The 24,124-nt window shown below is 56.1% G+C and overlaps 1 protein-coding gene across 1 annotated transcript; it reads right to left on the bottom strand.

Annotated features, from left to right (window-relative positions):
* Window positions 1–205: 205 nt before the first annotated feature.
* Window positions 206–21,995, bottom strand: LOC125645306 (B-cadherin-like). The gene is made up of 16 exons (XM_048870652.2): window positions 21,871–21,995; window positions 21,364–21,478; window positions 12,547–12,758; window positions 11,760–11,903; window positions 11,060–11,215; window positions 10,790–10,934; window positions 10,076–10,251; window positions 9,448–9,576; window positions 8,752–8,937; window positions 8,204–8,448; window positions 7,571–7,713; window positions 6,787–7,011; window positions 3,675–3,893; window positions 3,118–3,248; window positions 2,686–2,832; window positions 206–1,216 (listed from the first exon to the last, which is right to left on the bottom strand). The coding sequence occupies exons 1-16, from the start codon at window positions 21,958–21,960 to the stop codon at window positions 1,007–1,009; spliced, it is 2,673 nt and encodes an 890-aa protein (XP_048726609.2). The 5' UTR covers window positions 21,961–21,995; the 3' UTR covers window positions 206–1,006.
* Window positions 21,996–24,124: the final 2,129 nt, after the last annotated feature.

Here is a 24,124-nt window from a genome sequence, read left to right as displayed (position 1 = left end):
AGCATGGCCAGAACCCTTTGGAAGTTAGCACCTGCAAACAGGCCAGAGCTCCTGGGCTCCAGAGTGGGGAGGATCTCTCTTAACTGCCCAAAGGCTAGGGAGCTTGTTACTGGTCAGCCCTCGAGCAATAGCTCCGAGACAGACATCACCACAACCCACAGCACTAACTGGCAAGAGGGACACTAGGAATAAAGAGCCAAGCCTGTAAAAACAAAAATCAACTTCCTTTATTAAAAGTTACATCACCCATTGCCCCATGCTTTAGCATCACACTAACTTACTTTATACACAGTACAAAAGAAAAGAGGGTGGCCTAGGAAGATATAAAAGGCAGTAGTCAAACATTTTGTATGGAACAGGGCTAGCAGCAGGGTATTAACAGTTGAGTGGTTGGAGCAGGAAGGCAGTTGCATGGGTAGCTGGCCGGCAGCCTACTGGACTGATTGGGGTACAGCACCTTGCACGGATACTGTTACCTGGTGCTGGAGTTTGACAAACTTCACACAAGGAGGCAATCCAGTCACAGTTTGGAATCAAGAGCCAGAGGTCTCCAGGCCTTTGGGATATTCTAGGAGTTAAGGATTCATAAGACAGGCTTTTATTTTCCCTGGCAGGCAAGTGTGTCTTAAGATCCAAAAGGCACCAGCAGCTGCATAAGGCTTCCAGGCATGGTTGGGTCTGGGTACAAGGCTGTTCACAAGCCTCCAGGAAAGTCACACTAGGCTCCTCAGCTCCAGGAAGCATCTCACACACATGGCTCAGCCACATAGGTGGCATGCAGAGACAGGTGCCCAACAGGAGCCAGAGCTGGGCCTATTTCCTCTCCAAGAAGCTTGAAGATCTCATGTGAAGGGACCCAGGCCAGAGAGTTTGCCCACTGAGGCTCCAGCCTGCCAGTTGCCCCATGCAAGACAAGCTGCTCTACGGAGCTTCCTGGAGAGAAATCCGGCATCCTGGCAGAAGCTGCTCTGTGGGTGGGTGGGCACATGGCATCTGGCCACCCCCCTTACTCGTCCTCGCCCCCACCGTACATGTCAGCCAGCTTCCTGAAGCGGCCGCCCCAGTCCTTCAGGTAGTCGTAGTCCTGGTCCTGGTCCGAGGCGGAGGAGTTGAGGGAGCTGAGCGAGGCTGCCTCGGAGCCGCTGCCCTCGTAGTCAAACACCAGCAGGGAGTCGTATGGCGGGGCAGTGGGGTCAGTGTCGGCTGCCTTCAGGTTCTGGGGGAGCGGAGGAGCGTTCGGTTATGAGTCATCCCAGCACACGCTCCTGGGGCGACTCTCCAGTGCAGCGAGCTTGGTGGGGGGGATTAAACAGGGCCACCCGCATCGGTGCTGGCAGGCAGCACTAAGACCAGCGAGTGGTCACCTTGAGGGGGGAGCCAACCTGGGGCCCAGGCTTTGGCAGGGGACAGGACAGGCAGGGAGCTCTCAGATGGGAAGTCAAGAGGCAGGTTTGTATCATGAGACCAGGGCACTGAAGGGCAGTTTTGCTGAGCAGTGAGACTACCCTCAGTGCCTGCATTTGGGCCTGGGGCTCCCAGATCAGTCCTGATGGAGGGTCCCCTGCCACACCCATGAGTCACTCAAGAGTCTTCCCTCCTCTTGAGTCACTGGCAGGGAGATCCTGATCTTAGGTCAGCCCAGAGCAACCCCAGCGCCAGCTGGCTTCCCACCCCAGAGGCTGGAATTTGGTCCCTCAGCTGGACCTGGGGAATTCTCTGGCAGGAGCCAGGTCCTGAGCAACCCTTGTTCCCACTGAGGTCAGTGGGAGCTGCAGCGCTCAACGCCCCTGAGGAACGACAGCCGCTATGACCAGAGGCAGCTGGTCTGAGCAGAGGGCCTGGCCCATCACCAGTCCAACAGCATGTGCACTTGGAGGCTGGGGCCGGTCATGCCAAGCACCCTGGCAGAAAGGAAGAGCTCAGCCTGACTAACGGGTGCCACAGGCCTTCTCCTGGAGGTTGGCCTCCAGTGTTGGCCTGTGGGCTTTTCTAGACCCAACAGGGGAGAGAAAAAAAACAGGTCTGTGCTCTGGTCACATTCTCCACCACCCTCAGCCAGTTCCCCTGAAATCTCTACACCAGTTCTCAACCTACGGGCCACTTGCAGCCCAATCAGCACACAGCTGAGGCCCAGGTGACATCCTCAGGACCATATCTCATGGATGTGGCCTGCTAGCAGAGAGCTACATATGCGGCCCACACCTGGACATACCCATCCACCCTCTCCACTCCCCATAGCTAGGTTACAGCCTTGGGCGAGCTACGCCCCGGCAATGAGGGCAGGGATATCAGAGCCTAGCACAGCCATAAAACCAGGCTTTCCCAGCAGCGATGTAACTGCACCAGGCCAGGCAGATAACACTTATTGCTGACCTTGGGTGGGCACCTTGGGCCCCCATGGTGATGGGAAGGGAGACCCTGAAGTGCCACCGCATAGCCAAGAACCAGCGGTCCAGGGAATCCCCACAGCAGCAGAGCCGCAGGTGGCTAGCAACTAGCCCTGAGGGTGGTACGTGCCCAATGTATGCACATCCAGCTAAAGTGAGGACCAGATCTTGAGCTCCAGAAAGGAACTGGTGGCCCTGATCAGCCAATGCCCATGTCCAGAGCTGGCTCCAGCTCCTCACTAGGTGTCATCAGCCCAGGCTCACGTGAGTTTAGCAACACTTGCATCCCTGGCCTCACCTCATCAATGAAGTTGCCAATCTCATCGGGGTTGGCAGGTCGAGGGCGATATTGGGGAGCTGGCAGCAGGGTCGGCACCACATCGTTGCGGACGAGGACTTCGGGGCGAGCCTCCAGGCCGCGGTGCAGCTGGCTGAGGTCATAGTCCTTTAGGAGGGAGATGCACAGGGTCAGGGCCCTTTTCCCAAGTTTGGCTGATCCAGAACTGGGATGTCTATTTGCCAGGCCACATCTGTCCTAGGGATGGGCATGGGCACCAGAGGGGCTCCAAGGCCATTAGTTTTGAAGGCCCATGTTGCCCACTCCTGGAAACATGCAAAGCCAGAGAATAAGAAGGTGGGACCCAGTCAAGCCCCCAGGGCAAGCCAGTGCTTCAGGTGTGCTGTTACCCATTCCCCACCCTGCAACATGCCATGGGCCACTAGTGCCCACCTGGTCTTCCTCGCCACCTCCCTCCTCGCCGTAGTAGAAGACGTTGTCCCGGGTGTCGTCCTCGGGGAGCAGCAAGGGCTCCTTCACCACCTTCCTCCGCCGCACGAAGAGCAGCAGCAGCAGCAGGAGGACTGGAAGAGACAAGACAGGTAGGCGTGTGCCATGCAGCCTGCTCCAGGGGCGCTCTCCTCCTCCCCCATGGAGCCCCATGCTGCTCTCCTGGGTGCAGTGACGCTGAGACACCAGCAAGCTCCCATCTCGGAGCACTTGGCAGGAGGTCAGGCCCCAGTTTTAATGGCAGGGAACCCAGGGCACAGAAGTGAAACAGCAGGTCAGCAGTGGAGCTGGAACAAGGTCCCAGGTCTGACCATCGGTCCTCTAGCCACTAGGTGAAGCTGCCTCACCACAGGCAGCAGCAGGTCCCATCCTGCACTGCAAGACACCTGCTTCTGCTGCTCACCCTCCATGCAGGCCAGGCTAGCTTAGCTCTGGAAGACCCCACCCTGGCACAAGATGCCCATCAGCCAGGCCTAGAGCAACTCCTCCCAGGCACTCACTCAGTAGGGCCAGAATAGCCCCCAGGATGGCCAGAATGATGGGGACCCCTGGAACAGGCAGCTGTTCCTTCGGGCATGTCTCTGCATGCCCCTCACAGTTGCACACTTCTGCCTTGAGAACAGTCAGCTGGTCTTTGTTCTGGTTGTCAAAGAGCCGCAGGTAAACTTGGTAGATGTCTTTCTTCAACGGCTCCAGCAGCTTCAAGGTGAGCATCTCCCCTGTGCAGACAGACAGTGGGATTATATGGGTGAGACCGCAGCTTGGATACCAGAGGGGAGGGCCACCAGGGGTCAGAGACCAGGCCCCCCACATCCCCTCTACCTCCCAAGCAGACCAAGACCCTACAGTGCCATGAACATGCTATACCCAAGACCACCTCATCCCTGGAGTTTGCATCTTCCCTCCCCAGTGTTCAACCATGGCATATCTGGGACTAGGATACTCAACACATGACACATGCAGAGAAATCACATAAAATGTAAGGCTGGAAGGGGCTGCAAGAATCATGGAATATCAAGGTTGGAAGGGACCTCAGGAGGTCATCTAGTCCAACCCCCTGCTCTAGGCAGGGCCACCACCAACTAAATCATCCCAGCCAGGGCTTTGTCAAGCCTGACCTTAAAAACCTCAAAGGATGGAGATTCCACCACCTCCCTAGGTAACCCATTCCAGTGCTTCACCATCCTAGTGAAATAGTGTTTCCTAATATCCAACCTAAACCTCCCCCACTGCAACTTAAGACCATTACTCCTTGTTCTGTCAGCTACCACTGAGAACAATCTAGATCCATCCTCTATAGAATCCCCCTTCAGGTAGTTGAAAGCAGCTATCAAATCCCCCCCTCATTCTTCTCTTCCGTAGACTAAACAATCCCAGTTCCCTCAGCCTTTCCTCATAAGTCATGTGTTCCAGTCCCCTAATCATTTTTGTTGCCCTCTGCTGGACTCTTTCCAATTTTTCCACATCCTTCTTGTAGTGTGGGGCCCAAAACTGCACACAGTATTCCAGATGAGGCCTCACCAATGCCAAATAGAGGGGAATGATCACGTCTCTCGATCTGCTGGCAATGCCCCTACTTATGTAGCCCAGAATGCCATTGGCCTTCTTGGCAACGAGGGCCCACTCATATCCAGCTTCTCGTCCACTGTAACCCTTAGGTCCTTTTCTGCAGAACTGCTGCTTAGCCAATCAGTCTCTAGTCTGTAGCGGTGCATGGGATTCTTCCGTCCTAAGTGCAAGACTCTGCACTTGTCCTTGTTGAACCTCAGATTTCTTTTGGACCAATCCAATTTGTCTAGGTCCCTCTGTATTCTATCCCTACCCTCCAGCATATCTACCTCTCCTCCCAGTTTAGGGTCATTTGCAGACTTGTGAGGGTGCAATCCATGCCATCCTCCAGATCATTTATGAAGATATTGAACAAAACCGGCCCCAGGACTGACCCTTGGGGCACTCCACTTGATACCGGCTGCCAACTAGACATGGAGCCATTGATCACTACCCATTGAGCCTGACAATCTAGCCAGCTTTCTATCCACCTTATAGTCCATTCATCCAGCCCATACTTTAACTTGCTGGCAAGAATACTGTGGAAGACCGTCAAAAGCTTTGCTAAAGTCAAGGAACACGTCATCCACGGCTTTCCCCCTCATCCACAGAGCCAGTTATCTCATCATAGAAGGCAATTAGGTTAGTCAGGCATGATGTGCCCTTGGTGAATCCAGGCTGACTATTCCTGATCACTGTCTTCCTCTAAGTGCTTCAGAATTGATTCCTTGAGGACCTGCTCCATGATTTTTCTGGGGACTGAGGTGAGGCTGACTAGCCTGTAGTTCCCCGGATTCTCCTCCCTTTTATTTTTATATAAAGATGGGCACTACATTAGTCTTTCTAGTCCTCCGGGACCTTCCCTGATCACCATGAGTTTTCAAAAAATAATGGCCAATGGCTCTGCAATCACATCCAACTCCTTTAGCACTCTCAGATGCAACGCATCTGGCCCCATGGACTGGTGCTTGTCCAGCTTTTCTAAATAGTCCCGAACCACTTTTCTCCACAGAAGGCTGGTCACCTCCCCTCCCCCTGCTGTGCTGCCCAGTGCAGGAGTCTGGGAGTTCGTCTTGTTCGTGAAGACGAAGGCAAAAAAAGCACTGAGTACGTTAGCTTTTTCCACATCCTCTGTCAGTAGGTTGCCTCCCTCATTCAGTAAGGGGCCCACACTTTCCTTGACTTTCTTCTTGTTGCTAACATACCTGAAGAAACCCTTCTTGTTACGCTTAACATTTCTTGCTAGCTGCAACTCCAGGTGTTTTTGGCCTTCCTGATTTCACTCCTGCATGCCCAAGCAATATTTTTTATACTCCTCCCTGATCATTTTACAAGCTTACAAGAATTGGAAGATTGGACACAGGTCATCTAGCACAACCCCTGTGCTGAGGAAGGGCCAAGTATTCTCTAGACCAGTGGTTCTCACCCTGCAAACTATGGGCCACTTGCAGCCCAATCAGCACAGAGCTGCAGCTCATGTGACATGCTTAGGGCCATACAGCTAGTATTGGAGGTGGCCCACAATGGTAAATAGCTTGAGAACCACTGCTGTAGACCATCCCTGACAGGTGTTTCTCCAACCTGTTCTTAAAAGCCTCCAACCATGGAGGTTCTGCAGCCTTCCTAGGTAATTTGTTCCAGTGCGTAACTACCCTGACAGATAGGAAGTTTCCCGATGTCCAACCTAAACCTCCCGTGCTGCAATGCAAGCCCACTGCATCTTGTCTGGTCCTCAGTGGTTAAGGAGAACAATTTATGTCCCTCCACATACATAAAAGGAGTTACAAAATGACTGTTAGCATGTCCCCTTTCAGTCTGTCTCCAGACTAAACAAACCTAACTTTTTCCAATCTTGCCTGGTAGGTCAAGTGTTCTAGACCTAGTCACACGAGTGACTCCAAGCCAGCACCACACCACGTCGCATTCTGTGGGCAAGATCCACAGCCACAGTTCAGGGCTCGTTCCTCCTACTGGAGGGAAAGGGAGGAATGGGGAGGGGGGCAGGCAGAGGGGAAATGGATGGTCTGAGATCTCAGGTGACCAGCAAATCCCTTCAGCAGTTACCTTTGCTGTCCATTTCAGCAGCCCAGCTCGCACCAGATCCATGGAGGAGCTCTGCTCTGAAGGGGGAGGTGTTTGGGGGCAGGTCCTTGTCGATGATGGTCAGGACCTGTGGCACCGGATTCTGGTTGCAGACAGTGATCTCCCGAGGGTCTGGCTCGGGCCCGTGGTCGTTCACATCCAGAAGAGTCAGAAGCAAGGTCCCTGTGCCAGTGGCAGGAGGGGCACCTGTTGGGGACAGAGTGGAGGTTAATCGTGGCAAGTGGTTCAATCTCCTTTGCCTGGCCCAGAAGGGGAGCCCACTGCTCAGCAGGTGGGAGACGCCTGTCCCGTGCCTGACCCAGAACGGAGCTGCCCGGCCAGCCAGGGGCAGCACGTCGTCAGCTCTGGAGGTCCCTGGTGCAGTCCCAACAATGACCACCACCTGGGTCCCCACTCTAGGCTACAGGGTCTGCTTTGCCCATGACTCAGGTGAGGCTCCCAAGCCCTGCACCTTCAGTTCCACCCCAGCACAGGCTGCTTCAGACTGGTGCAGTATGATGGAGGAGCCGACAAGCCAGCCTGGGCTGCTTTTAGAAGGACTCCCATCTTCCTGGGAAGGGAGCTGGGTTTTAATTTAGGTGTGGTTTCTCGTGACAGCCTCGGAGGGGGTGTGGCCTTATCACATGTCTCTCACATGGGGAGCCATCACCAGCGCAGGGGAACAAAGATTCTCTTGATCGCAGAACCGCAGTGATCAGACAAGCTCTCAGCCCTGCCCCCCACATTCCAGCTGCAGAGCTGTTACCATCGTCCACTGCCAGCACGATGGCCGTGTAGGTGTTGTTCTTCACAAACACAGCCTCCCTGTCCAGCTGGGCCTTTGCCGTTACAATGCCGTTTTCCGGGTGAATCTCCAGCCACCCCGCGGGGTCATTCCCAACGCGGTACCTGAAGGGAAAGAGCATTAGGGGACAGAAGAGGTGCTAGAGCCGGGGGCAGAAGCCAGTTTGTAGGGGGAGGCTGTTCTGGAAGGTGCCTGCCAAGACGCTGAGAGGCCAGACTCAGCACCACTCTGACAGCGGGCGGCTTTCGGTGGCACTTGGGCCCTGAGCTGGGCAGCTACTGCCCAAATCATGGCTTCCCTGGGGGCTCCGTACTCCCGCGTAGCAGGTGCTGAACTCCAGAGCGTGGAGCCCAGACTGCGCCAGCCAGTCTGTTCAGGGACAGGAGCAGTGGCCATGGGATATGGTGTGTTTGGCAAGGGCCAGTCCAGAGGCTTTGCTGCCCATGGTTTACAGGTCCAGACTGTCCTGGCACAGGGCTGTCAAGGCCATCGGTCTCTGTTTGGCCTTGGTGAACCTGGCTGTTTAGGCACGAGGCTGGATTCTGTATGTGCGGTATTACCAGCCCAGGCTCCCAGTCCAACACCACCACTTACCGGATTGTCTGACTCTGCATTTTGTCTGGGTCCTGAGCCATGTAGGAGGTGATTTTCTGCCCAATAGGCACGTCCTCTGAGACCTGGGCTGTCCTGATGGGTGGGTTGAAGACAGGTGCCTCGTTCACATCCTCCACGTTCACTGTGACGGTGGCTGTGGAGGTTGAGAGCTTCACGACAAAGGGCTCCTCATTGGTGGCTGCCACGTAGAGGATGAACTGGCTTCTCACCTCGAAGTCCAAGCCCTGGGAGGGACGAGAAGGAAAGGTGAAGCCAGGCCTCTTGCCCAGGAGGGGGGGGCAATTCCTCCAGCAATGTGGGAGTCGGCTGCTCTAGACTTAGCTACGTGGCAATGCCATGTGCTCAGCTGTGCTGCAGAATGGCCCCGGGTTTTGATGCAGCTACTTCAGTCCAGCAGGATGCTGGCACTGGGCGCAGCCAGCGCTTCGCCCTGCAGCACACCAGCCCAGTTTTAAGGCAGGCAGATGCCCCTCTCACCCCCGGAGGCGCACTGGTCTAGCTGCCCATGAAACCCAAACCCACCCTACCTTGGTTGTTCGCAGAACGCCCTCATTGGTCTCGCGATCCGTGGTGATGGTGAAGAAGCCTCCTTCGTTGCCTCGCACAATGGTGTACACAGCCCGCCACGCCGCTGTGTTGACCTCGTCCGTGTCTGTCACGGTCAGCCTCTGGACCTCGCGCCCCGCTTCGTTCTCTGGCACCGCCATGGCGTACTGCAACACAGGGGCATGCAGGCCATGGTCAGCCACACGGTCACAGCTCAGAGCAGAGAGAGTGCCCCCCTGAGACCTGGGCCTTCTCCACTGGCCAGCAGCACAAAGCAGCCAGTGATCGCTCCTTGCTCTCCCACCCCGCCCCACTCTTCCTGCTCATGGCATAGGACAAGACAATAGATTGCAGTCCTTGCCTAAAACCACGACCTCACTGTCTGTGCAGCACCGAACAATGGGGCTGATCCAGATGTCTCCCTTTCAGGGGCTCCAGCTGGGGCACCCTGGCTGTTTGATCCCTTACAACTGGGGTAGGCTCAGGATAGCAGCAGCCTGTGCAGAGAGCACTTCATGTGGCTCCTAGCCAAGAGATGCTTTGGGTGAAGGAATGGCCACTTTTCCTTGCAGTCTTCACTGTGCCTGTTATCTCCCCCCACCTGATCCCAGGGAGGGGGATGGGACAGGACACCCCAGCACAGCTGGTACTCATGAGAGGGTGATGGAGTAGGGTACCGTTCTGGGGTCAAACACAGGAGCGTTGTCATTGGTGTCTGCAATCTTGATCACAGCGGATGCAGTGGCTGTTAAGCCTTCCCCATCCAGGTCTGCAGCCTGCAGCGTCAGCGTGTATTCTCTCACTCTCTGGGGGGAGGCAGACATGCCAGTCAGTGGTAGAGATGGATAGATAAGACATTAGCAGTGCTGCCTCAGATGCCAGTTCCCTGTAACCCTTTCACACAGTCCCCAGCAGCCAGGGCATGTCAAGCTGGCTACGAGAGTCCATCATGCTTCAGGACTCCCTGGGCAGGGGTCTGCTCAGATCTCAGAGGCATGCATCAACAGGGAGCCCTTCTCCCCTGCAGCAGCCCACAGTTCTCCAGCCAGGGAGAGCCACTGCAGGAGTCTTCTGGTGTCAAGCCCAGATTTATAAATCTGGGCATTTCAGACCATCGAGAGGCAGGCTGCAAACGAGGAGCTGGCTCCTTCATAGGCTTGTGCCATACAGCTGCCCTTGCCGGCACAAGCTGGAAAAGGACTCTGTCCTTGGCACACTCCAGTAACTGAAGATGTTGCCGCCCTCCTTCAAGGAACTTTGCTATGGCAACAGCTGCCATGCTTCCAAGCCCATGTCTCTGCTCACCTCTCTGTCTAGGCCACTTGCAATCACACTGATGGCTCCAGTGGCTCTGTGGATGGTGAACATCTGGGGATGGGGTTCCTTAGGCTCTTGGTTCAGGATGGAGTATGCAATGACCCCATTGTAGGACTCTATGGCATCATCTGCATCTGTGGCAGTTACTTGCATCACAGAGGTACCTGAGAGAGTGGGGTAGAGTTGGAGGTGGTAGTGGCTTGTTCCTCCCTGATCAGGAGGCAGAACATTTCCCCCGAGGAGTGCTGCAGCTTCATACAAGATGCTCAATAGCAGAGACTCTGCCAATGGAGAACGGAGCCCAGCGTTGGGCTCATCTCCTTCAGTAGGAAGGAGAGCTAACTGCTCTGAGGAGGACTCATTGGCAAGCCACACAAAAGGGTGTGGAAGTGGGCACCACATTCATGGACCAGTGGCTTGGAGCCTGTGTGACCCTTCAGGGCTGCCAGAGACCAGAGGCTTGTAAGAGATTATCAGGGCTTGATTTGTGTTCTGTACTGACTGCACATGGGTTGCAGGGGCATGGATGCAGACACTATCAGAGATGTCAAAGGCAGAATCCCACCTGCTAACAGGGACACCCCAGACCCAGCCCCATGCTCTGTCCCACTAAGGGACAACGGAGCAGAGTCCAGGGATGCAGATTTCTGGAGCCTGGATCACTATCAGCAGGACAAAGCTATTTCCACCCATTCCTCCTACCTGGCAGTGCTCCTTCCAGAACCGAGCCTTTGAAGAGCTCCTGGGTGAATTGGGGTTTGTTGTCATTCTGATCAGTCACGGTGATGATGATCTCCATGGGCTCCTCCACAGGTTTGCCATTCTCAGACACGGCATGAGAGAAGAGCTACAGACAAACAAGAGGGCTCTGAGCTCCACCATGCTCCCTTCCACCAGCAGCTGGCTCAGAAATGGGCCCCCTGGTCAGTGGGGCTCTGCCCACCTGCCACACACAGGGCTTGGGTGACTTACATGGTATTTGTCGATGTCTTCTCTGTCCAAGGGCTGAGTCACCATCATCCAGCCAGTCTTGGCCTCAATGGTGAAGATGCCGTTGGGAGGGGTGTCTGCACCTTGCCCTGTGATGCTGTAGATTATCTTGGACTCTCTATCCCTATTGGATTTGATCTAAGGGGAATCAAAGCATGTACATGGCACATGGTGTAACAAAGGCAGAATTAGATGAGCACACTGCAAGTCACAGCTCGGTAACGGACATGAGTAGGGCCAGACTGAAAGATGGATAAACTTGCGTTCAGACAAGATCAACAGTGGGAAACCTTCAGGAATCCACTGTACTCCAGCAAACACAGAAGAATCTACTGCAACAGCGTCTAGGGGAGTGCAAGGATTTTCCTCCACTGTAATTCCTGACAGTGGGATTCTGTAGTTTGTTACTATTTTAATAGGGATTAAATTGTTAAGATGCCAATGATAGAACATTCCAGAACTAGAATATGGAAGTGTATAAATATGCTGAACATAGCCTTGCCCTCCCAAACCGGCGGAGCCCCACCACCTTTTCAAAAGCACCCACTGGCAAAAAGCAGTCAGCACCTGCGCAGCCAGGCATGTGACATGGTTAGGTCCAGCAACAAGAGACCCGGCAGCACCTGCCTGCCCAAGAGGCAGCATTTGGGCGGGTGAATGCAGGTTTGAGATGCTTCCCTACCTGAACCAGCTTTTTAGGGAACGGGCCCCTCTCATTTTCAGGGACCCTTATCGGAGGGATCACCCAGTCCCTCTTCTGTCTCTGCAGACCAGGTCTGGCCTGTGGGAACATCAGCACCTCTGCTGGGTGGCCTGGAGCAGATTCCTACAGGGAGAAGGAGACATCCATGTGTACAAGAAACAAGCCCAGGGATCCCAGACCAGCCAGCGTATAACCCTGGGTTAGCGTGGTGCCAGCTGGCGGCTCCTTTATGCAGAGCATGCTGTGAGCACAACAGACCTGGAGTCAGACTTGCGGACTGTTCAGACACGGACGCTGCAGGAGGCCAGACCATGGCGAGTGGGATGAAGACCATGTATTTCTGTGTCTGGCTTGGATCATGTAAAGTGCAATGGAGAAGGTTGCACTCTGGGCCCAGTGTGACCAGGGGCCAACTTGGCAGTCCAGGGAGAGCTACAGGTATCGATTCCCACTGAGCCCCACGCTCCTGGGCTGCTCTAGCCATGAAAGCAGTTGCTAGACCAGCGTCATTCTGCATGTAACCGACTCCCAGCAAAGCAACAGGCAGTTAGTGGGCTGGGTGCACTGGTAACACTACAGCAGTAATGGCTGTGGGACTGGCCTTTCCACCCCCGTCTCTCGTAGGGGCCATGATCAATCTGGGCACCTTGCCATCCTGTTAGGGGAACAGGGTTCACTAGTGCTGTATTCTACCCAAGGCACAAAGGTTGCCATAGAGTCAGCCCCCCGCGCTCCCTACAGGCCTGCCAGCTGGCATGAGCGTTACCTGTGCTGAGCGAGGGCTTTGGTTCCTCACAGTCACTGAAGCAGAGAATTTCTTGCCCGTGGAATCCCAGGCACTCACAGTAAAAGTCTTCCCCTGCCCAGGCAGCTGGGTTTGGTGTCTCACCAGGACCGTCCCATCCGCCAGCACTCGGAAGTCAGCATCATCTGCATCGTACAGTGCGAGCTTCCATCTCGTGCAGTCCTCAAACCTCACTGGGGAGGAAGGGCTCTGTTAACAGGCTCCCGCCAAGCACAGGACGGCAGGAGACAGGCTGTCAGGGAGACCCTGGTGCGAAAACTGTGACAGCTTCCAGCTTGAAGGGGTTTGCCTATCTAGTCATTTTCATGTTACCCCTTTCCCAAGCCATTGGGCCCCAAGCACACGTCATCGTTCCCTGGAGTGGCCAGCTTGGAGCTGGCCTTCTGAGCTACCCAGCCACATGTGCAAACAAGTTTCTCCATGCCAGAAGGGAGAAGGGAGACAGGAACATGACTGATCAGATATCTCCAGCGAGACTCTGGGTAACCTGCTAGGAGGCAGTAAGTGTTTAAGCCAGACATGTGACAGCACCAACCATACAGGAAGAAGCAGGGGAAATCTGGACTTATCCTCCAATGTGATCAGCTAAGTCTGCTCTCAGACAACTGGAGCTGCTGACTCAGCTAAGACAGGCTCTGCCTAGTGCAGTCAGCGAGCCCAAACAGAGGCTGGGTTTCTGAAACTGGCCGTAGGAACGGTTATCTCCCTATAGTAATACACCAAGGGCAGAATCCTGATGGGTCCGTCAGCCTGGCCCCCACCACACAGCACGTGGCCTTCCAAGCTTGGGTAAGTGAGGGCGATGGTGCTACTTTAGAGACGCAGCATCGCTTGCTATTACACCTCCAGAACAAGCAGTAAGTCAGCTGCCTGTTGGTTAGCGCCTATGACTGGGTAGCTCCAGACAAGAACTCCACCGCCATGCTGTCTGCAGACAGCCTTGTTAACAGCAGGCAGAGGGATGGAGCAATTAACAGGAGGGCCAATTCTCCTCTGGCAGGTAGTTCCTACTGCAGAAGAGCCTGTGATGGCCTGACTCAGTTTAGAGGTTTAGTTGCATTAGGAGTTGGGAATGCAAGAGGCAGACTGCAGGGCTGAGGGCCTTGGGCAAATCCCACACCAGGTGCATGATACCTTGGCAAAGACCAAGAATGAGTCTTTGCACTGCATGCTTCAGTCATATTGTATCCTGGCCACACCCTAACTCCTTGCACAGAGTACCCACAGGGCACACCATTTCTATCCCAACAACCATGCTGCTAGGCCAGACTTACCCAGTTCACCAGAGCTACCCCAGCCCTGTGTGGCTGACTGCATTGGGCCAGCAGTTAACGAGAGCACTATAGGTCTTCTTAGACCTCTCTGCCACCAGCTCTTCCACAAGGTAATGCTGCCTAGGAGAGCTGCAGCCAGGACCTCAGCAGTCATAGAATCCTAGAATATCAGGGTTGGAAGGGACCTCAGGAGGTCATCTAGTCCAACCCCCTGCTCAAAGCAGGACCAACCCCCAATTTTTGCCCCAAATCCCTAAATGGCCCCCCTCAAGGATTGACCTCAACCCTGGGTTTAGCAGGCCAATGCTCAAACCACTGAGCTACCCCTCCTTGGGCAGAAAGGCTGTACTCACCTTGTGCTGTAGGCCCATGGTCCCAAAGCTTTTGCAAGAATCTGTAAACTATCCCATTGCAAACACCCACCCTGCCATTCACTATTGCCTGGGCCCCCATTCCATACCACGCCCATGAAATGCATAGCAACTGGTCTGGTAGAAGAGAGACTTCCTGTAAGCCAGGAAAGCCAGCACCCTGCGACAGCCAGCTCTGTAGACTACTGCATGGAAGCCTGTTTGGGGCATGCTCCCCTTTTCTTTGCCATTGAGGGGCTGAGGTCACACTCCGGAACATGGCTTCGGCTGTGACCTGTGTTCTCAATGTGAATACCCTAGGAGACGAGGGCTCCCATAGCCACGTCACAAGTACGGGTACGTGTAGAACACCAGCAGGTCTAAGCTTAGCTGCCAGTTTAGAGGGGTGCCATGCCCTACAGGGGCAGCCAGAGAGCAGGGTAATGGCAGGCAGGCTCGGAACAGTACTCCGGACCCAGGGCTTTCCTATCCCATGCTCTTGTTTAGGAGGGGTTTCTGCCCACTCTCCAGCAGCAGGGAATCCAGGAATCCCTCTGGATAATGCAGTGACCAGTCACTGGTCTCCAGAAGTCCACATGTGTAAGAGCCTGATGTGAGGCCAAGCAGTGGCATGGCCTGTTGGCTAATCTGCCCCCAGCAGCGAGTTACATGCATGTTTCTGGTTTGCTTTCAGACGCTGGGCCCAGGAGGAGTCACTGACTCCCAGGTAGCACTGAGAGGTCTAGCCTCTGCTCTGCAGGTATTTAAATGGCCAAGTTATTCAATCAGACCTGTTCCACTTCCTGCTCCTGCCATGCTGATCCAGCCACAGAGCCTCCCTCACCAAGGATGGGGCAGCTGTTGCATGGGGAACACTGTGCAGCTCTGCAGGGTGGCTTTGGAGGCGAGAGACTGGGGGGCAGTTCCTCACAGCTGGAAGGACAGGCCCCCTGCTCCCTGTTTTGCACAGGAAGATGCTCATGCTCGGACCACTGCAGCCAAGAGCAGGTGTCGGGCATAACACCAAGTAGCCCATACAGGAGGGGTCTGCACCACCCTTAGATCAGGGGCATGGAGTGAAGCCTGGCCCATTCTCCAGTTAACAGCTTTTAGGGCTGTCAAGAGAAGGCTGCAACTGCCCACCAGCATGGCTGGTCTTTGAGAAATCAAGGGTCACTGTGCGATCTCCTCCCTTCCTGGGGCAGGAACAGTCAGGGAGCAGCTTGCTGCTCCGCTCTCACTGGAGATCAGGCCCAGCTAGACTGGTCATGTCTTAGCAACTCTGACCTTCCCCGTGACCTGGGAGCAGTTACAAGAAATTGACTCTCCATGGACTGACTCCTCCACAGGTCCTGGACTAGGGCGGCTAGCTCAGTATAGGTACCAGCCTCTCTGGGATGGGTGAGTGGAGGGAGGAAGCTGGTGACAGGAAACCCAGTAACTGCAGCACAGGTGCCTTGAGGCAGCCAAACAGACCCCAGGCCTGGAGGATTCCAGGTGCTCTTCAGTCCTGCAATCACCAGTTTGTTCCCTTGCCATGCTAGGAGCTGACAGCAGGTGCCGAAGTCCTCCCACTCATGGGCTCTAGCCTCCAGCAGGCTGTGGCGTTGCCCATGCCTGCTCCGAGCAGGGCTAGCCAGCACCATGCAAGCCCAGCTGCTGGGCTCCAATAGTGCTCCCTTGTTACTAGCCCTAGTGAACCGCACTGGTGGGAAGGTTTTAGAGTGCCCCGTGCAGACAGAGCCCTTATCACCACACACCATCTGTGGTCTTGGACAAGAATTCCCGAGGGCCATGCACAAAAACCCATCTCCCAGAGATAGCACCAGCCTCAGCCATTACACACTCAAGGGGAGCTGTACTTGCATCCAGGTCCACACAAACCCTGCAATAAAAACATAAGCTCTTTCCACACTTAACGTGGCCCGGGGGCCCTTAAGGCTTCGGCTCCTTTGTAATTGTCAGCCTGCATGTCCATGAGACTGCCCTGGGCCAGCTCAGCTGCTTTGGCACATTATAAGCCCCAACCTGCAGCAGCAGCCTGGACAGGACCAGGAAGTCTTAGAGTGATACTTTGTGGAACATAGGCCTCCATTTCTCAGAGAAGGGACAGCGTTTGCAACAGACATCTCTGCTCTAGGATGGAGAAAACAGGAAGGCTTCCAGCTCCCCACATCCAGCTAGACCCAGCAGAGGTACTCCAAGTGAGCTGAGCACTTGGGTCAGCTCGCCTGGCCTTGGCTCGCTGAAAGCACTCACCACTTAGTGGTATTTCGAGTTCTGCAGCCATTAGCTAAGGCCATCACCGAAGCTAGAGTTCTGCACGCAGTTACTGGAAATAGCCTCCTCCCCCAGGACACTTCAAAACAGAAAGAGTAAACAAGGGCTTGCAATGCTGCCCTGCATCAGACCATGCAGGAGATAGCTACAGCTCCTAGAGCTCTGGGACTGCTGGTCACAGTCCCCACCAGAGGCACTGCAGCAGAAAGCTCCCACCACTGCATAGATGGCAGGCGCTAGGAGGTCTATGGAAGCGGTTATTGCTTGCCTTTAACCCTGAGCAGAGCCACTTCACAGTCCCTAGGTCTTGGGCCCCAGCCCAGCAAGCAACTGCCTCTGCCTGGCATTCACCACAAGGATACCCAACCTTGGTACCAGCTGGGCAGGAAGGCAATCCTTTCACTCAGACAGCAGAGGAAGCCCTGTAATAGGCAAGGCCAAGAGGACGCCCTTTGCACGAGCCCTGTAGTACAGGCAAGGACTGCACCTACACCCAGGAGTCTTCTGCATCACTTCCCTGGTCAGAGGCTTAAGTGTAATCAGAGCTGACCTGTGTGTCTGAGATGGACTAATAGCAACCGGCCAACTCCTCCTCCACACTGGAGAATTAGCAGTTACACTTCAGAACATTAAGTGCATGTGATTTTTTTAAGATGCATTTTGATCCTTGTGTAATGCTGATTAGAGGACTCAAATAGCTCCGGATATTAAATCTCTCCTAACGGCCTGCTTTTCAGCACCATAGTGCTACTCTAAAGAGTAATTTGTAGCAGGCTTTCCAGTACAAGGGGAATTAGAACAAGCTAGGAGATCAGCACCTCCCCTCTCTCCAGCATGCATGGAATTTTTGCAGCCCCTGTGTTGACATACCAAAGGTCCGTCTCAAGGCCTCTACTTTACAAAGGTCAGGCTGTGTGAGAGGTGAAGGAAGAGCAGAAAGCCTGCTTTGGTTAAATCCTCCCTAAGCAAAGCAGTGAACACCACTGTGTGGATGCAGCACCCCCAGGGGCCTCTTACAGCAATCCCTGATCTGCAGCCCGCAGTGCAGGGGTTCTAGTCAAGCTCAAAGCACTGGGAAGGCAACATTGCCATGCCAAGGGAACAACTGGCATTTGAGGAATGTTAATTGGGCACTAACCAAGTAACTGCTCTGCAGGCTGGATTTGGCTAGTTTTGCAGGCCAGTGAAAAACTGAACAGCATGGATCTGGCTTATAATGGGAGAGCTCTCTGGATCCACTGCACATTTCTGTTAGGTATTTTATTTGTTTTTACATCTCCAGACAGAAGAGTGAGCTTTGAGAGCCTACAGCTTGGGCTACACTAGAATATTAGGGTAGTTAGCTACATTGCGTGAAAAATCCACACCCCGAGCGGTATAGTTAAGCCGACCTAAGTCCCTGCGTAGATCACACTAGGCTGACAGAAGAATTCCTCAACCTAGCTACTGCTTGTCAGACGGGACCACCAACATGGGAACAGGAGAACCCCTGCCGTCTACACCAGAGTGCTCCAGCAGCTCTGCTGTAGCCTTTCAAGTGTAGGCAAGCCCGTGGTCACACGCAGGTGTAGCCTCTCCGTCCCCACACTGTGAGGGAGGCTCTGGCCCATGGGGAAGGGAAGTCTTTCTTCCACAGAGCAGGGGGTGACATTAAATCAACTAAGTTCTGGTGTCCTGAAGTCACTCCAGCAAGCATGGAGTTAAGTGCATGCCAGTCCCTGGAGGGACGGCAGAGGAGACAGACCAGCCTCTGTTCGGAGTACAATGTGCACATTTCACATCCCCGGAACCATGCCCAGGACTGGCTCGGCTCATCTCAGCACCTGATCCGCACTCCCTGGGCCCACTGCAGGGTGGGCCAGCAGAGGCAGGGAAGAGAGTCCAAAGCTGAGCCATTTCCCGCACTTGGGACCCTGGGGAGGTCACCCCGCAGGTGACTGGAGCATGTCTACCGGGCAATGAAACACCCACCTCACTTCAAGAATTCTGCACTGGCACCCACTGCCATGCTTGGGCAGGCCTGGAATGCAAGGGCAGGGACAGGCCCACTGACTGCCATTTCAGGCAGTCTAACCCAGGCATCAGCTGGGGGTGGGGGATTTAAATGCCACCCTCCAACGCCTGGCACTAGCCATCAGGACATGGCTCAGGGGCACTGCCAGCAGGATTCTGCCACATGCACAAAGACCCCCAGAGAGATGCAGCCCTGCCAAGCTGAACCATGCCTGGGGCTCCCAGGTCAGACTCAGGAGCGAGCAAACTTATCCACATCCCCAGCATGGGGGGAGACTCCAGCCCAGAAGCAGCAGCCCTAACTCAACAAGCAGAGCGGCTTTAGCTGGAAGGGAGGGGTTGCTGCAGGGGAAGGCGGGGGAGTATCTGTTAAGACATGACACCAGCCAAAATAAACTAACAGGCCAGGCAGGGCTGGATTAACCTTTTGTGGGTCCAGCGCCAAACTTATTTGTGGGCCCCCATGGGAGCAGTGGAGCATGGTGCAGGGGGGTCAGTCCCCAGAGCGAGGGGCCAGCCAGGCGCAATGGGGCATGGCATGGCAAGGGTGGCCCTGTTCCACTCAGCCTAGTGCGAGGTCACTATTTATAAACTGGCAGTTGCCAGACACAGTGGCACGCCTGGCCCTTTGCTGCCAGTGTTCCCCCTGCCCTCAGGGGCAGGCCCAGGCCACACCACACAGCTCCTCCCCCTTCCCCCAAATCCTCCTGACTCTGTATGGCCAGAGCCCCCCCCCCCAGCCCCACTATGCCAGCACCCCTCCCAGCCCCCTGCACAACACCACCCCTGCCCAGAGCCTCCCAGCCCACAGCCCCACAAAACCCCCACTCCCTAGTGCCCCAACAAACACCCTCCCTGCCCCCTCACAGCTCAGCAGTGCCCCTGCAAGAAACCCACTCCCCCACACCCTGCCTCCTGCCCGCACTCACTGGACCTGCTGGGAGGCGACTGTCTGCCCGGCTGAGCAGCAGTCAGCCAGAGCTGGTCTCGGGTGATCTGCCAAGCCAGGACCTGCTCTGGCCTAAGACGCACTTCCCCTGGAGGGGCCCAGTCAAGCTCCCCGCACTGTCCCCTGCCCCACACTTCCCCGCCCAGCTGAGACTGGCCAGGCTTCTGCCCCAGTCCCAGGTGGCTCAGCTCTGGAGAGACAGGTGGGGATCCACAGGCAGTGGGAAGCAGAGGCTGCCTGGAGCTGGAGGTGCACTGAGGTCCAGCCAGGGCACAGAGAGGACCAGGGGGATGGGGCCGAGGAGGCAGCAGGCCAAGAGGAGCAAGTGGTGGACAGGTCGGGGGGGTCAGAGTGGTCTCAGGGTGCAGGGCAAGCCAGGTCAGTAACTGCCTCACAGAAAGCTCCCTCCCCACATCTTCTCCCAGGGTTTGCTCAGAGCCCGGTTCACAGGACGCTCTAGTCCTGCGCCATTGCCCTGGGTGGGTGGGGCTCAACAAGGTGTGGGAGTCTTTAGCCTTCCAGTCACAGAGGATTGTCCTCCAGCCGTTTGGACGTTAGCATTTCAAAGGCTGCATTCCCCAGGACAAAGCCTCCTGCACTCCAGGGGGAGGAGCAGAGATAAAGAGGAGACAGGCCCACTCTTTCTTCGGGGATAGAAGCAGTTTTTATGAAGTGTTGTAGGCCTGGGGGATTTATGACCACGGACGGCCAAGTTCACCAGAACTCAGGGCAAAGTTATAAACAGAGTGGAAATTTCCCCTACTTTGGGGTGGGACAGACATGAGACAGCCTTTGCAGGCTAAGCCCTAACTACATTAAGGAAGTTTCCACTAAACATGTAACCCCCCCAGTCTGAATTAGGGCTTTAGCAATTCAACTGCCGCAGAAAAGGCCCTTGAGCCGTCCCCCATTTGGAAATAGACTCTCCTCTATAGGGTCTGATCAGATCATCTGCTGACCACACTTCAGAGGGACAAAGCAGCCAGGGCCTGGCGCTCTCCATTTCTGCTTTCAGAAGTGCCAGCACTGGTCTAACTAACCGCCCAGGGAGCCCGGAGGATTGGGGTTTAGGGAAGGAGGCCACAAGACCTCCCAAACTGCACTGGGTGAGAAGAGGGAATCAGAATTAACCCTCCATTCCAGGACAAGTTTTGGAGCCTGCTGGATACTAGAGAATAAGCTGGAATGTCAGGGCAGGTTTTGAGTTAGGAGCAGCCAGGAAGCTGCTTAGCTGTTATATCTCCAGGGAACCTCACTCAGCATGCAGTGTTTCCTCCCCTAAGCTGCCTGGGTACCCTCAATTATTTGTGCTCAACAGGAGCCCAGGGAGAGGAGGTCTCTGCCCCGAGGACCTCACAGTCTGGCAGAGCAGATGAACAGTGGAGGGGCGGAGAAAGGGAATGGAAGCCAGCTCTTCCTGACAGGACTCAGAGGCATCACAGCAGATCATTTGGGGCTCCACTTTTCAATGGCTCTCGCAGTGCAAGCGTGGCCAGGGGCCCACCAGAGGCCAGGGAGGGACAAGCAGAGGGGAATGTCCAAGCACAAAGGGCTCTGTGCCAGAACAAGAGTCACACCCCAGAGCATCAAAGCTAGTCTCAGCCTGGGGTAACCCAGAACCACGCTGCCCTAGGAGCCCAGGGGAAGGACTAGCACACAAGGCAGAGGCGATCAGCCGACACCACCCACCCCACAGGCAGGGGGCAGACGGGGCTCATGCGGGAGCACCTGGCAGGGGTGAAGCCAGCCAAGGGCACATCCCACAACCGCTGCGGCATTCAAGTCCCACAGGGCAGCGAGCAGCACCCCGTGGGCATGACCCAGAGCCCGGGGCAGCTAAGTGTCTCCGCCCCCCGCGGGGTCTGCCCCACTGCCCCCGGGATCCCGACCCCCCCTAGGGAGGCAGGCTTACCTTGGCCCAGGACCTGGCCCCGGAGCAGCTGCGCACGGGGCACCACGAACGCGAACCGCTCCAGGGTAAAGCCAGCCCGGCACGGCTCCGCCGGCTCGCCCAGCTGCCAGCCCACCTGCGCCAGGGAGAGCGGGGTTAGCCCCCCAACGGCGCGGCCAGGCCCCCCTCCAACCCCGCAGCCCCCCAACGGCGCGGCCAGGCCCCCCTCCAACCCCGCAGCCCCCCAACGGCGCGGCCAGGCCCCCCTCCAACCCCGCAGCCCCCCAACGGCGCGGCCAGGCCCCCCTCCAACCCCGCAGCCCCCCAACGGCGCGGCCAGGCCCCCCTCCAACCCCGCAGCCCCCCAACGGCGCGGCCAGGCCCCCCTCCAACCCCGCAGCCCCCCAACGGCGCGGCCAGGCCCCGCGGAGGGCTCCCCTCCAGCCCCGGCACACGCGGCCAGAGGGGGTCCGGGGGCCCCTCCCCGGGGTCCGGGCGGGCAGCGAGCCCGCAGCGCGGCGCCGTTACCTGCAGCAGGAGCAGGAGGCAGAGCCCGGGCAGGCGGCCCCGCGGCGGCCCCATCTGTGCGGCGGGGCGAGGGGGACGCGGCGGCTCCATCTCGCCCCGGCTGCCCCGCCCCGCGCCTTTAAAGCGGCGGCTCCAGGTGAGGCGGGACCAGGTGCCGCCCAGTCGGCTCCGCCCCGGGAGGGGCTCAGCCCGTGTGCGCGGCGCGGGGCGGCGCCAGGGCCCGGCCCTTCCCGCCCCGAGAGCCCCCCGGGGCCCCATAGCTCCTCCTGCCCCCCACCCCCAGAGCCCCCCCGCACCTCCCCCCGTTATCCAGCCCCCCGCTAGAGCCCCTCTGTCCCTTCCCCACCCTGCCCCAGAGCCCCCCCGCACCTCCCCACATTATCTAGTCTCCCCCCAGAGCCCTTCTGTCCCTCCCCCACCCTGCCCCACAGCCCCCCCGCACCTCCCCACATTATCTAATCTCCCCCCAGAGCCCCTCTGTCCCTCCCGCACAGCCCCCCACCTTCCCACATTAACTAATCTCCCCCCAGAGCCCTTCTGTCCCTCCCCCACCCTGCCCCACAGCCCCCCCGCACCTGCCCCCATTATCCAACCTCCCCCCAGAGCCCCTCTGTCCCTCCCGCACAGCCCCCCACCTTCCCACATTAACTAATCTCCCCCCAGAGCCCTTCTGTCCCTCCCCCACCCTGCCCCAAAGCCCCCCCGCACCTCCCAACATTATCTAATCTCCCCCCAGAGTCCCTTTGTCCCTCCCCCACCCTGCCCCACAGCCCCCCTGCACCTGCCCCCATTATCCAACCTCCTCCCAGAGCCCCTCTGTCCCTCCCGCACAGCCCCCCACCTTCCCACATTAACTAATCTCCCCCCAGAGCCCTTTGGTCCCTCCCCCACCCTGCCCCAAAGCCCCCCCCCGCACCTCCCAACATTATCTAATCTCCCCCCAGAGTCCCTTTGTCCCTCCCCCCACGCTGCCCCAGAGCCCCCTGCAGTTTAAACCGGGTTCCTGCACAGACTATAACTGCGTCTACACTGGGCCCTTTGCCAACACAGCTGAACTGGTTAGGGGGGCCCAACCCTGTCACAACATACAAAGGGCATTATTTGGTTCTATTTTGTTTAGGCCTAGTAACGAATAGAGACAAAATTGTACATTATTTGTACTGAGTGCAATAAAAGCCTACATAAAAAATTACAATGATTTGGAAAAAAAAAAAAAAAAACGGTTAGGGGGATGGTTTTTTCACACTCCTACTGACATGGCAATGTTAGCAAAACCTTTAAATATGCCTGAGTGATGCTTCTTAAAGGAAGGCCTTTACCAGCAGGGTTGGGCGGTGGGAATTCCCCTGGAGCGGGACTCTGCTGTCAGAAGTTTGGGAAGTGCAGCTTTACAATGCCCTGTTTGGGTATTTGTAACAATGGCAGGTAAAGTCATGCACAGGCTGAGAGGGTGGGTGAAGCTGAAGGAACTGCTTTGATTATTAATAGTTATTTATTATTAATTATCACTGTTTGCTTATTGGGGGGGGCACTCTGCAACTGTTACACCTTTTGCTTTCTGTGTATGGCCTCATTCTGTTTCTCAGTACGGGGTGGGATGTGTGTGTTTTACACATGCATGCAGCACACAGCAGCCATGTGTTCGCAGAGTTGGTCCTTGGAGGAGACCTGCACGCTGTGCTCTCCCAGGGAGATTTCATTTTCTTGTTCATTCTCCTGAAATCCAAACTAAAAGTGTTTTCAGGCTAAAAGCATGTGCTTTGGGTGGAAATGAGTCTTCAGCTGTTTGTGAGTTCGACATCTGGGCCTGCTGCAGGGGAGTGAGATTTTTACCAGGAAAGCAGCTTTGCAGAGTGGCGTAGGGAAGCTGTTCCCTAACAGGGGCGAGAGGAAGGAAGGCACAGAGACAGCGGTCTGATGATGAGCCGTGTGGGTTTTGGGCCGCAGAAGTGCCAGCGTGACCATGCACAGTATGACAGAGGGGTGCAGCGACAGGCAGCATCCCAGGGATTACACGCTGGGATCTGGAAAGTAACTTGGGTGACAGAAAACTGGACTAAACACAGAGGGCCCGATCCTCAACTGGTGTAAATCAGCATCGCTCTGTTGGGTTCGATGACACTATGATGATTTGCACGAGCTGAGGGTTGGGCCCCTGGAGTGGGGGGAAGGGGCGGCTGTGGAGATTTTTTCCAGCAGGATAACTCTGTTCTCATGGGAAGTTCCTGCGGCTTCCCAGGGTGATGCCAAGGCA

The sequence above is a fragment of the Caretta caretta genome, chromosome 12, assembly GCF_965140235.1.
Source record: "Caretta caretta isolate rCarCar2 chromosome 12, rCarCar1.hap1, whole genome shotgun sequence".
NCBI classification, from domain to species: Eukaryota; Metazoa; Chordata; order Testudines; family Cheloniidae; genus Caretta; species Caretta caretta.
This window is presented reverse-complemented; position numbering and strand designations above follow the sequence as displayed.